The sequence below is a fragment of the Chiloscyllium plagiosum genome, unplaced genomic scaffold (assembly GCF_037043375.1).
Source record: "Chiloscyllium plagiosum isolate Xiang-an unplaced genomic scaffold, Cpla_swu_hap1 HiC_scaffold_24, whole genome shotgun sequence".
Taxonomy (NCBI): Eukaryota; Metazoa; Chordata; class Chondrichthyes; order Orectolobiformes; family Hemiscylliidae; genus Chiloscyllium; species Chiloscyllium plagiosum.
In genome coordinates this window covers 56,849,802-56,864,297 of record NW_028270162.1, presented here as the reverse complement: position 1 = coordinate 56,864,297, position 14,496 = coordinate 56,849,802, and the positions used below count along the sequence as shown (strand labels likewise).

Below are 14,496 nucleotides of genomic sequence, written 5' to 3'. Positions count from 1 at the left end.
TTAGACTTTGAACATATCTTGCTGCCAGGTATTTAGCAAACCAGGTTTTTTTCCCGCAGAAGGGCAATGTTTTTCTCTTCCTGAGATTTCCCTTCTCATCTCCAGTAATCAGCCTCAACCATACGTTTTATTTTAAAAAAGGGTTAATTCTGTATTTTAAAGTATTTATAAAATCTCATTTAGCATATGTCTTGTATGAGCCCTGCGAGCTTTTCACTGGATGCCCACTTTGATAAAAGTAGACCTTTAAAAGACACCAGTTGACCATTCGCAACTGCTTAACAAACAGAATGCCCCCAACAACCCTCTGCTGTATTTAAAACCACAGCACAAGCTGAAACTTCGTAAATCACTTACTGAATACAAGGGAAACCTATACACGGGCTGTAGATGAATTCCATAAAGATGATGCCAGCAGAGATTCTCTTTCAATAAAATAGCTGGAATGTCATGGCAGTTTAGTCATTTGGCCATTAATAATTCATCTCAGCCTTAAACAAGTATTTATACAGACACTTTTAACCCAGTAAAGCCTCATGAGGCAAACACAGAATGTTGGAGAAACTCAGCAGATCTGACAGCACCTGTGGAGAGAGAAACAGAAGTAATGATTAAGGCAGCACGGTGGCTCAGTGGTCAACCCTGCGGCCTCACAACGCTAGGGACCTGGGTTCAATTCCAGCCTCAGGCGACTATCTGCACAATCTCCCTGCGTCTGTGTGGGTTTCCTCTCACAATCTAAATGTGTGCAAGTTCGGGTAGGTTGGCCATGGGAAATTGCCCATAGTGTCCAGGGATGTGCAGGTTAACTGGGCTAGCCATGGAAAATACAGGGTTACAGGGTGGGGTGGGAAGCTCTTCAGAGGGGCGGTATGAACTCGATGGGCTGAGTAGCCTGCCCACACACTGGAGAGATTCTATGGGTGTGAAAGGAAAGTAAGAGCAGATTCGAAACGTTAGCTTTGTTTCTCTGTCCACAGATGCTGTGTGCTTGTTCCAAAATTCCAGCATCAAATATTTTTCTGTTGTCTTTATGAAAGCACGGTGAAGGCCTCCCAGAAAGACGGTGACTGACACCAGATCAGGAGATGATGGTGAGTTTGTTCAAATAGACCAGGTCTTACAGAGAGAGAGGAGATTAGATTAGATTACAGTGTGGAAACAGGCCCTTCGGCCCAACAAGTCCACACCGACCCGCCTAAGCGCAACCCACCCATTCCCCTACATTTACCCCCCTACCTAACACTACGGGCAATTTAGCATGGCCAATTCACCTGACCCTGCACATCTTTGGACTGTGGGAGGAAACCGGAGCACCCGGAGGAAACCCACGCAGACACGGGGAGAATGTGCAAACTCCACACAGTCAGTCGGGAATTGAACCCGGGTCTCTGGTGCTGTGAGGCAGCAGTGCTAACCACTGTGCCACCGTGCCGCTTAAGGAGGAAGGGTTAGGACTCTAATTCTAGAGTTGAGGTAGAATCAAATGATTGGAATGAAGGGATACGTGAGAAGTCTGGACTTGGTGGCACATGGAGCTCAGTGTTGTGCAGTTGGAGGAGGAAGGAAGGAAGAGAATCTCAAAGGTGGGCAAGTGGGAAGAATAATCCGTACTTGATGTGTGACTCAATTGGGGGGGGGGGGGGGGGGGGGGGGGAACTGATGGAGATGTTTTGCAGCAGCACAGGTAGGAACATGAACTGTGGTAAGCAATGATATAACTGCAAAGGTTGGGGACCAGTAAAATTAGATCTCAACAGGACACACAAGATAGGCATTCCCTCTAATCGTCTGCTTCGAACATGAAGCACTCATTCTCATCCATTAAACTGACTTATCAATTCCTGAACTCAAACAGCAAGCCCGTGACCCAGAGTTTGCCATTCAGGGGTCCATCAGGGTCCTGAGGTTAGAGGATGGACCAAATAAAGAATTAGGTGGCAAGGGCAAAAATGACACTGCAATTTGAGAGGGAGAACAGTATTCCAGCTGAATAAAGGCAACTACAGAGACATGTGGGAGGAGCTGGGGAGAATTGACTGGGAGAGCAGCCTAGCAGGAAAGAGAGTGGAACAGCAATGGGAGGAGTTTCTGGGAGTAATTCAGGAGACACAGCAGAGATTCATTCCGAGGTAAAAGAAACATAGTAAAGGGAGGATGAAGTACCATTGCTGACCAAGGAAGACAGGAACAGCATTAAAGTAAAAGTGAAAGCATATGATATGGCAAAGGGCAGTGGCCAGCCAACAAAGACCAACTGAGAACAATGAAGAAAGAAATAAGAGGGAGAAGATTATATATGAGAGTAAGCTAGCCAGTAATATTAGGAAAGATTGCAAGAGTTTCTTTAGATATATAAAGGACAAAAGTGGACATTGGGCCACTGTTCCTCATTACTACTACTTCAGCATCATTTTTCAAAGAAATAGCTGAGGAACTGAATAGAGTCATAGAGATGCACAGCATGAAAACAGACCCTTCAGCCCAACCTGTCCATGCCGACCAGATATCCCAACCCAATCTAGCCCCACCTGCCAGCACCCGGCCCATATCCCTCCAAACCCTTCCTATTCAAAGACCCATCCAAATGCCTTTTAGATGTTGTAATTGTACCAGCCTCCACCCCGTTCTCTGGCAGCTCATTCCCTCTGTGTGGAAAAAGTTGCCCCTTAGGTCTCTTTTATATCTTTCCCCTCTCACCCTAACCCTATGCCCTCTAGTTCTGGACTCCCCCACCCCAGGGAAAAGACTTTGTCTATTTATCCTATCCATGCCCCTCATGATTTTATAAACCTCTATAAGGTCACTCCTCAGCTTCCGACACTCCAGGGAAAACAGCCCCAGCCTGTTCAGCCTCTCCCTATATCCTCCAACCCTGGCAACATCCTTGTAAATCTTTTCTGAACCCTTTCAAGTTTCACAACATCCTTCCGATAGGAAGGAGACCAGAACTGCATGCAATATTCCAACAATGGCCTAACCAATGTCCTGTACAGCTGCAACTCCTGTACTCAGTACTCTGACCAATAAAGGAAAGCATACCAAACGCCGCCTTCACTATCTATCGATCTGCGACTCTATTTTCAAAGAGCTATGTACCTGCACTCAGAGGTCTCTTTGTTCAGCAACACTCCCTAGCATCTTACCATTAAGTGTATAAGTCCGGCTAAGATTTGATTACCCAAAATGCAGCACCTCACATTTATCTGAACTAAACTCCATCTGCCACTTCTCAGCCCATTGGCCCATCTGGTCCAGATCCTGTTGTAATCTAAGGTGACCTTCTTCATTGTCCACGAGACATCCAATTTTGGTGTCATCTGCAAACTTACTAACTGTACCTCTTATGCTCACATCCAAATCATTTATATAAATGATGAAAAGTAGTGGACCCAGCACCGATCCTTGTGGCACTCCACTGGCCACAGGCCTCCAGTCTGAAAAACAACCCTCCACCACCACCCTCAGTCTTCTACCTTTGAGCCAGTTCTGTATCCAAATGGCTAGTTCTCCCTGTATTCCATGAGATCTAACCTTGCTAATCAGTCTCCCATGGGGAACCTTGTCGAACGCCTTACTGAAGTCCACATAGATCATGTCCACTGCTCTGCCCTCATCAATCCTCTCTGATACTCCTTCAAAAGAATAAATACTTGGCGTTAGTCTTCACGGTGGAAGACATGAATAATATTCCACAAATTCGAGAGAGTTGGGCGGGGGAGCAGAGGTGAGTACGGTGGCCATCACCAAGCAGATGAATGCGCTAGAAAAGCTGAATGGCCTGAAGGTGGATAAGTCACCTGAACCAGATGGGCTACACTCCAGAGTTCTGAAAAATAGAACTAAAGAGAAAATGGAGGCTTTAGGAGTGATCTTTCAGGTATCACTGGAGTCAGAGGGAGGTCCCACAGGACCAGAAAAAAAAATTGGTAATTAACCCCCCCCAACTTTTCACTTCAGACATGAATGATCTGGATGAAGGAACTGAAGGCATTCTGGTGGCATTTGCAGATGATACAAAGATAGGTGGAAAGGCAGGTAGTACTGACAAAGCTGGGAGGTTTAGACAGGTTTGGGAAGTGGACAAAGAGTGGCAGATGAAATACAATGTGGGAAGGTGTGAGGTCATGCAGTTTGGTTGGAAGAATAGAGGCATGGACTAATTTCTAAATGGGGATTAAAATTCAGAAATCTGAAGTGCAAAGGGACTCTGAAGGTAAACTCGCAGGTTGAGTTGGTGGTTAGGAAGGCAAATACAATGCTGTCATTCATCTTGAAAGGACCAGAATAGAAAAGTAGGGATGTACTTCTGAAGCTTTATAAGGCTTTGGTCAGATCACGTTTAGTTTTGAGAGCAATTTTGGGCCCCATACATCAGGAAGGATGTCCTAGCCCTGGAGCAGGTTCAGAAGAGGTTCACGAGATTGATCCCAGGAGTGAAAGGCTTAGCATATGAGGAATGTTTGAAGACTCTGGGACTATACTTCATGGGGTTTAGAAGGTTGAAGGGGAACTGGATTGAAACTTACAGAATACTGAACGGCCTGGACAGAGTGGATGTTGGGAAGATGTCTCCAGTAGCAGGAGAGACAAGGAGCTGAGGGCACGGCCTTAGAGTAAAGGGAAGACCCTTTAGAACGGAGATAAGAAGAAACTTCTTTAGACAGAGAGTGGTGGATCTATGGATATCATTGCTACAGAAGGATGCGGAGGCCAGGTCATTGATATATTTACAACAGAGATTGGTCGTTCAAACCCATTTCTCCCCCTTCTTCTAATCATTGACCTCCTCGGCAATCAAGACATCACCTATCAGCCATGATTGAATGACACAGCAGATTTGATGGGTTGATTGGCCTACATTCTGCTGCTGTCTTATGTTGGGGGGGTTGGTCCAATTAACTTGCATTTGCGTAGATTGCAAAATATGACGATCCGTCAATGTCTAAATGATCAAAAGTTTGGTTAATGAGGTTTAAAAGAGTACCTTTTCTTACAAAAAAGCAAGTAGAAAGCATTGAGGGGAATTCCAAAGGGGAGAATCTAAACAGCTAAAGAAAGCCACCAACAAGGAGAAACAAGAGGACAGTGGTGACAGGAACTCCTACTTAGCTTGAGGTAACCATGGGACCATCATTCTCATGCAGGAGGTGGGGAATGGGAGAGGGCTTCTTCCCCATTCAGCACTTTTTTTGGTCAAAGGAAACATAAAACTCAAGAGGTAGGAGACTAAAGCAATGCAAGGTTCAAAGTCTGTTTATCTACAGCTCACAGTATGGGCGGGCCTCATGTACATGCAATATCAGCAAAGTTCCAGGCAAAATGATGAGTCTCATTTCATCAGATGTTACCCTTTCTGGCCAAAAGCTAGATTTAACCTACATCCATGCATTGCTTCAAACATCGCAGGTACTGGATTTTAGATGCATTATTTTAATATTGCTGATATGACTGGTAGGTTTGGAGTTCAGGTGGTTTATGTGCAGGGAATTCCAGGAGAAAAGGTAAGGAAGCCCTTTAAACAGTGCATTCCTGTTCCTAGTCTAACCTCCATTATTATCTAACTGTTAATCATTTGGTAGTACAGAACTTGAATATTATTGAAATAAAGACATTTGTCAAACTTTTTCATCTAGCACTCATCAGGGTAATTGGCAGGAATGGCAAAGTACAAGGAAATCAGCATTTGTTTTGTTTGAGAAAAGTGCTGACTGGTTGGCAAGGTGGATTCTGATTGGTAGAGGGGTTACCAGAGAGAGTGCACCAGCTTGATGACTGACAGTTAACCATCAAACTTAGTTTCAGTTTAATCCAGGAAGGTTAGCCCTCAATCATCACAGGGATTTGCCAGAGAAATTAACCAGCAAATGGCTATCACCGATTTCATGGAGTTGTAACAGGTGTAGTGTGGATGGGTGTTCTGTCGGCAAAGAATATATGCAGCTTTGAGTAGGTACAGGTGCACCATACTTCCAGCTTGAATGAATCTCAGATTGGTTGTCAGTGTGATTCTAAACATATTCAGGATTATTGAGCAAATGTAGCCCAACAGCAGAATCAAATCTAAATGTTGGATACCAATTTGAGAGTTTAGCAAACAGGGAGACCCTGGAGTGCAGGTTCACAGTTTCTTGAAAGTCGAATCGTAGGGAGACAGGATAGTTAGCATGCCTTCCTTTATTGGTGAGAATATGGAGTACAGGAGTTAGGAGGTCACATTGTGGCTGTACAAGATACCGGTTAGGCCTCTTTGGAGTATGTGTGTGCAATTCTGGTCTCCCTCCAATAGTAAGGATATTGTGAGACTTGAAAGGGTCAGAAAAGATTTACAAGGATGTTGGAAGGTTTGAGCAAAAGGGAGAGGCTGAATAGACTGGGGCTGTTTTCCCTGGAGTATTGGAGGCTGAGGGGGTGACCTTATCGAGGTTTATAAAGTTACAAGGGGCATGGATAGGATATATAGACATAAGGTCTTTTCCCTGGGTTGATGGAATAACAGGGCATAGGTTTAGGGTGAGAGGGGTAAGATATGAAAAGGACCAAATGGGCAACTTGTTTTTCGCACACAGGTTGGTGCACGTATGGAATGAGCTGCCAAAGAAACTGATGGAATCTGGTACAATTACAATATTTATAAGGCATCTGGATGGGTATGTGAATAGGAAGGGATATGGGCCAAGTGCTGGCAAATGAGATTAGATTAATTTAGGATATCTGGTCAGCATGGATGAGTTGGACTGAGGGTCTGTTTCCGTGCTGTACATCTCTGTGACTCTAAGTGTGGACTGGTTGGGGTCAGTCACTTCTTTGCCTGTGACAAACAGCCAAAGTGATATGCTGTTTGATATAGTCCACCAGTCTGTTGGACATCAGGTCTCCACAGCTGGCATAACAGAGCACTGAAATTTGTAAACTACATTACTCATTTTTGTATGAGGCAGATCCTGTTAGTGGCGAACATAACTAATCTTGCTCCCACATAGTATAGGGCAACCCCTGTACCCGAAGAATCATATTCCTTGGTTTCACTTCCCCATGGCCCAAGCATATTGTAGGGAACATTCCAGCACCAGGGACTGGGGGGCTGCCGGGAAAGTACATTTCCCATTTAAGTGAATGGGTTCACTCCTATCGGTGTTAGGTCCTGGAACATAACGGTTCATTATTGAGGCTTGTCAGAGTTTACATGATAAATAATCTGATCAAGACAACCATTATCCCACAGGATGGGTGTGATATGGGCTATTTCAGCATCACGCTTGCACAGTGAACAAATGTCTTGTAGCCTGTTTACAAGGTTATTGACAGAGGCCGATCATACAGTGCACGGAAATGTATCAATTCCGATACACATACTGACCTGTGAAGGTGGTCTTGAGGCAAACAGAAGAAACTGACAATTAATTGCCAAAGGAGTTATCATCTAGTTGGTGCACTGTCCATAGCAACACCTTTACCAAAGTCCACCTGCCAAACTTCTCACAGTATGAAAAGGATGTTGTCCCTCTGCATTGTTATTTCTATGAAGTGTTCCAATCAGCTTCAGACAAAAACATTCAACAAAATGGCTTCCATTTTAGACTTGATTCTCCCAAATTAGTCATATATTTACTTTTCTAGCGATTAACTGATCATTTGTCTTTTTAAAGCCTCCGCTTCAGAGAAAGGTGAAGGGTCAAGATCTCAGTTAAGGACAATTGAATAGTACAGTATAAATATGCAATTAAAACTCATACGGATGGCAGGACAGGTGATGTGTCAAGGCTGCAGTATGTCCGAGTTCTTGAATACTATTGTGGTCTGGGACACACATCTCTGTAATAAGTAAAGATTGAGCAGCTTTGACACAGTTGATGAGCTGGAGGCTGAAACAGATACCGTGATGCGCCAGGGAAGTGGAAAGGTACATGTATTCTTTATACCAGGAGGCAGTCCCACCACTCAGGATAGGGCTTCTGATTTGGTTAAAAGTCAGGGACATGAAGGTGCCACCATGAATGAGGCAGGTCAGGGGACCAGGAGCTACAAGTGAAGGGATGTCAGCCTGCTGGGTGAGGAGGGGGTCTGCAAGGAGGATTAGCAAACGGACTACAGCAAAGTCATAGAAATGGGTTGAGCAACAAGCACTGTAGTTTTAGTATTAATAGCAGTAGTAGACAACAGCATAGTGAAGGGAACTGACTCAGTTGAATATAAAGAGCGAGAGTCCAGGTAGCCGATGTTGGGACATCTACTCGGTGGGGAAGAAGCCTGAGGAAGTTGCAGGTGGATTGAGCAAGTGGGCATCAGTCTGTCAGATGGAGCGTGACATGGGAAAACGCAAAGTTGTTCACTTTGGCAAGAAGAATGGAAACTAAAAGCAATGTTACTTAACAGGACAATATCTGCAGAAAGCTGAGGTGCAGAGGGATTTCGGTGCTTCGCTGCAGGAGTCATAAAACATTAGTATGTAGGAACCACACAATCAAGAGGAGACTCGTGGGATGCGATCCTTTATTATGAGAGAAATTGAACATCAAAGTAAAAATGTTATACTTCAGTTTTACAGGCATCAGGGGAGAGCACATCTTAAACACCGTGTGTAGTTTCCTTATCTAAGGAAAGATGTATAAGTGTTAGAAGCTCAGAGGATGTTTAATTGATACCTGAAATGAGCTGGTTGTCTTCAGAATAGGTTGAACAGGCTGGGCTTGTTCCCACGGGGGTTTAGAAGAATGACAGGTGATTTTATTAAAGTGGAGAAGATTCTGAACAGTCTGGAGAAGGTGGATATGGAAAGGATGTTTCCTCTTGTGTGTCAGTCCAGGACCATGGAGCACTGGTTTAAAGTTAGGGGGTTATCCTTTCAGGACAGAGATAAGAACTTATTTCTCAGAGGGACTTCGGAAGACTTTATAAAAGCAAAATACTGCAGATGACTGAAATCTGAAATAAAACGAAAGTGATGGAGAAACTCAGCAGGTCCAGCAGCATCTGTGGAGAGAAAGCAGAGTTAATGTTCTGAGTTCAAAATGACACTCCTTTGGAACTGCAAGAGACTGGAAAATAATGTGTTTTATGCTGTTGACAGAGGGGAAAGGATGATCAGGACAAACAGATGGCGAAGGCGCCCAGAGAATAAGACAAAGGAAGCACTAATGATGGTAAAGGAGAGACGGAGATATAAGAAATGGTGTCAATGATAAGTGTGTGAAAGTCTGTTCAAATGCAAGTTCAGCAGAGGAGGAAGTGGGTTGGGGTTGCGGAGAGAGGGGGAGGAGATGAAGCAGATGGCTGTAATCAAAATTGGTAAGTATTCATGCTCTGAAGTTGCTGAACTCCATGTTGATCTTAGAAGCTGTAAGTGCTCAAGTGGAAAATAAAGTCTGTTCCTCCAGCTTATGTTGAGCTTTTGTTGGAACTTTGGATCAGGATCAGGATGCAAATGTTTGCATAGGAGCAAGGGCATTTGAGTTTTGAAGAATACGTTCTCATTACAACTTACAAAATTCTCACAGGGTGTAACAGTGGGAAAAAAAGAGAGGACATTTCCCCTTGGTTGTGGAATCGGGGGTGTGTGGTATGCTGTTTAAGTGAGGAACTTCCTCTTCAGTTCAGTCTTAGAGTGTAGTGAGTCTTTGAAATTCTCCAGGCCACAGGACTGGACATGCTCAATCATTCAGCAGATCAACAGGTTTCTGGAGATACTAACTTCAAGGAGTGTGGCAATGGTGGAGGCAAATGGAATTCAGGCCATGATCCAATTGAATAGCAGATCAGGCTCAAGAGACTGAATGGCCGACTCCTCTTCTCAATGGACAGAAGCACTAACATACAAACATAACAAATAGCAATAGACCATTTGGCCTGTCTTGCCTGCTCTGCCATTCAATAAGATCTTGGCTGATCTGTTTGCTTTGGACTGTACGTTCCCACCTCCCTCCAAGTGCCTTCAATTCTCCAGCCGAACAAGCACCTATCCAGCTGGTTTAAAATTATTTAAGCTCCACGACTGAGGCAAAGACATCAGAGTGTTCCTCCCTCCTCAGTGACCAAGGGTGCAAAATACATCTTCCAGGTGAAGCAGCAATTTACCTGTGCTTCTTCCAAACTAGGCTACTGTATTATCTGCTCACAACACGGTATCCTTGACACCAGCGAGACCTATCGGTCTGGGTGTTTGCTTTACAGAACACCTCCACTCAGTCTGCAGGAGTGACCCCAACTTTCCAGTTGCTTGGGACTTCAATAAACCTCCTTGCTCCTTTCCAATCACATTAACACGCCGGCCCCAAAAGATGGCGACGACCAGCAATCCATTATAACCATCCCCAGCACTGCTCTGGTCTCCTCAGCACTCCTCAGGACAAGAGCAGAACTGGAACAGAATTCAAACAGAGCAGCAACTCAAACAGCATGATCAGAAGACAGTCCTACTAAAGTATCTAAACACATCCGCTGAGCTCTATGGATGGAAACACAAGGTGTACTCCAGCTGTGTCGAGCTACAGGAAGATGTGGAACAGCATCAGCACACAGCGCTGGCCAAATTAACCACAGCTTGACCTCTTCTGGTGAGGATTTCATTGATGGCTATGGAATAGTTTGCACTTTTGCTGATGGTTTCAGCCGATGACCAGATGTTAATACGGCTACAGGAAAACCAAATCAGTTAGGAAGGGCAATAAATATCACATAGATGAGAGCAGCAAATTACAAAAGGCACAGACAGATGATAGCGATGTTGGTGGATGTAGTGCAACACGAAGAGTTTGGGATCCAGGACAAAGGGAGAATATTTCTTTCACGGTGAGAAACTAAAAATTGCAGAGAAACGGATTCACGTCTCCAGAGCCTAAAGGTAACGGAAGGTCAATGCATTGTGACCTGTACCTCAAGGTGCCTGGAAAACAAGGCAGGGGACAGGGCAGGGGAAAGCACTGCTTCAGTTGTCTGGGTGTCTGAGTGGCTCCCATCTTGTAAACACTGTTCAGCTCTGGACACTGCACATCCACAAGAACATATTGGCATTGAATGGAGAAGCAGTATAGATGCATCAGACTTTTACCGGGGCAAACATTATATAAAATGTTACACTATATAAAAACATCACGTAAGATTAACTGGTATTCCCTGATATTTAGAAGGCTCAAGAATAATCTAATTGAGCTGAGCAGCAACTATTTTAAAGAGAAACTACTGTCTTTGACAGGGGAGTCTAAAATAAGGGAGCATAAATTTAGAGCCATGATTGAGGCATGAAATTTGGAAGCATTTCTCTCACATAGAAACCTGGAATTCTGTTTTCCCAGAAGACTGTGGAATACTGGTTACAAGTGAACACATAGGGCTGAATGGACTACTCTTTTTAAGCTATGAGCCTGGTCCATTACCAATAATCACGTGGCTGATCCTTTCCTGCTCCTCCCCGATACCCTACAACTCCATCCATTCAAGAATTAATGGTGTGCGAGTTCATTAAAACGCCCAATTTGGTAGACAGACTTTTGCTGGGGCAAGGCTGTCTGAGGCTGGAGGGGTGAAATAGCTCCCAGTATTCGGGTAGAGATCGACAATAATCCAAAAGGACGGAGTGACTAGGACTGAGGGCCGAAGCACTTAACCATTCCCATGTCCTGACTGGTTTTAACAGTGATTCAACTTTTGCACCACACGGCTTCTAATTTTCTTCAACAGTGGTGACAGGGGTTGAAGGTGAAGTGCATAGGACCACTTCCGCTCACTATTACCAGCCCTTTGAAATTTTAATTTGTGCGGATGTCTGAGGCAGTACGACACTGCAACCTTTCATTCAAGATGCAATTTGACCAGACACTGCGGTTCCCAAAAAAGCTTTCCTTTTCAAGGTGGTAAAGGTCAGCATACCCCGTTGGTAAGAGGTCACTCAAATTACAGATTTGTCCTTGGCCCCAGCACACCTGCAGACAGCCAGCTCACCACCCAAACTTTGTTCACTGTCACTGCTCAGATATGGTTCTCACCTGGTCACTGCCTGGCTTCACAACTGAGCGGGCCTTACTCCGGCGAGCTACGGACTGGCTCTTGAGAACAGGGGCTGTAGGCCTCCTCTGCACCGCTTCAACTTCCTGGGCCTCGTGCTCCTCCAGGTGCCCTTCTGTCGCTGGATCCTTACTCCTGGGCCTGGCATTCCGCTTGGTGGCAGCCGCGTCTGTCTGCAGGAGGCCCCGGTTCGCCACCTTGCGGTAGTTCAGCTTCCTGACCATCCGCCCGCTGGACTTGAGTGTATGCGTACGAACGTGCTGCTCTGGCACGTGGTGAGGGGGCCTGCCCTGGGAGGACGCCCTGGTCGCCCTGCGGTCCGGGAGGAGGAGGAGGGGGGTGGAGGCGGAGGCGGGAAGCTGCCGGGCTCGGGGCCCGAGCCTGTGGGCCTGGTGAGAGGCCTGTGGCTGATGAGAGGGCCTACTCTGGGCCGACATCCTGGTCACTCTCCGGTTCCGCAGTCCGATACACAACTCCTGGGCCAGCAGAAGGGAGGCAGCCTCGGGCGTCGAGAGTTGCTGACCCCTGCTCACCCCTCCACCCACAAGAGCTGAAAGCATGACTCCTTTGGTCCAGCCTTCTCGGCGTGGTGGTGGGGGGCGGGGGGGGAGGTTAAGGGGGAAGGGAGGAGTTTATACTGTAGACGCTTAGGCACACATTTTACACAGCAATACCTATAAAACAAAACAAAAACAAACAAAACAAAAACTGTAGAACCCCCTGAAATAATTCCCAATTCCAAACTTATAATAACCTCCAAAAAAAAAAACTCACACAGAAGCTAGGGAAGGCAGGAAGTAGGATGTAACGTCAACCATTTGGCCCCTTGAGGGGATCACGGCTGGTCTCCAGCAACATCTTCCCACTCCCCCCCCTCCTTCACCAGTCTCAAAAGGTACTCCGTGACTGAGCTTTCCCAATCCCTCTCGGGTGGAGACTTCACAATGTATGCCAACTCTGAGGAGGAGGAGAACCTCAGCCCGAAATGGGCAACCCTTTATTTGGGAGTTCCGGATCCCTCAGACAGGGGAGAAGCGAGCGCCCAGCACCCAGCCCATCGAGGCACTCGAAAATTTCATGATGCAATTCGACCTAATCTCAGGGAATCTCGGTCAAGTCTGCTCAATGCCTCTTCACAGGAGGATCCCAGGAACCAGCCTTGTGCACGTTTACTGCACATTCGGGAAGACAGGTACCTACTACCTTGGGTAAAGAAGCCAAAAACGCACACAGTACTGCAGTGAAGCCTCACCAGAGCCTTGGGCTTTCAGAGTTGATCTTTTCCAAAAATTCTGAGTTTGATGCAACTTTAATCTTGTGGTTTTGTCCACAGTTGGTCAGTAGATGGTTAGGACTGGCTACCTGATCAGCAGGGTCTGTCTCAGACTGGGAATGTTTGCTTATAAAGACAAGAGGCCTTCCCTCAAACACCAAAGGCCTACACAGCGTTTCACCCAGGGACCACCACCCAGAGGGGCAGCTCGAGCACTTCACAAAAGGAACAAGTAGTTCTAGAGATAGGGGGATATTTGGGGGGGGGGGGGGGGGTAAGAAATCAGGGAGAGGGAGGAAAAAAAAAAAGAGACATGGGTTGGGGAATTGGAGAGCCGGGGTGGAGGAGGGGGCAAGAGGATATCGGAGAGACAGAGGGGGTGTAAACTGGAGACGGCAGATGGGGGAGGGAGGGGTTGTGAATTTGGAGTGGAAGAGAGAAAATCAGAGGGGTGGGGTTTGATGAGGCTGACGCACACCAAAGCACATGGTGGGCAGACCCTGGCACCATTCCTTGGACAGAAACGAGTTGCAAAGAATAGGCCCTACTCCACTTAAACCAGGATAAGGACCCGTGCTATAGCAGAAGTATAAATTGCAAAGGTTGGAATACAGGAAGACTGAAGGGAGGAGCTACAGCAAAACACAAGCAATCTTACCATGGACAAAACAGAGTTGAGGGACAAAGGAGCCCATCAAATAAGGAGAACTTTTATGACAAGGGAATAAACAGATTCTAAAAAGGTGGTTAAACATAATGCAAGAGGCAATCCTACTCAAAAGGGAGTCAAGATGCCTGTGCAGCAGTCTGCACAGCGTACTTAAGCAAATAAAGAAGTTGAAGGCAATATGTCCAGGGGAAACCCGACGCAGTAGGGATCACGAAGAAATGGCTGCAGGAACGTCAGAGCGGGGCACAAGACCTTCAGAAAAGTTAGAGGGGGAAATAGGTGGAGGATGTGTCCTTGCTGACAGAGTGGCAGCAGAATAAAGGGAGACATCGAGGCAAAGGGATCAAGCTGTACATCTCAATAGTCCACCACAAGCTGTACATCTCAATAGTCCACCACAAGCTGTACATCTCAATAGTCCACCACAAGCTGCGGTCTCCAGACTATAAATAGAAGGCAGAGTAAAAGAAATATGCGTGATACATTAGGGAATCAAGTAAACATGAACAGAATGCAAGATTTCAACGATTCTGGTGATACAAGGACAGAGGCA

The 14,496-nt window shown here is 45.9% G+C and overlaps 1 protein-coding gene across 2 annotated transcripts in view; it reads right to left on the bottom strand.

Annotated features, from left to right (window-relative positions):
• Positions 1 to 12,682, bottom strand: part of LOC122562843 (uncharacterized) — a 60,898-nt gene extending 48,216 nt beyond the window's left edge. For both annotated transcript variants that reach the window (XM_088000188.1, XM_088000189.1), the window contains exon 1: positions 11,982 to 12,682. In XM_088000188.1, the coding sequence (XP_087856314.1) occupies positions 11,982 to 12,560 (579 nt within the window). In that variant the 5' untranslated portion in view covers positions 12,561 to 12,682. The remainder of the gene's footprint in view (positions 1 to 11,981) is intronic.
• Between the last annotated feature and the right edge of the window lie 1,814 nt (positions 12,683 to 14,496).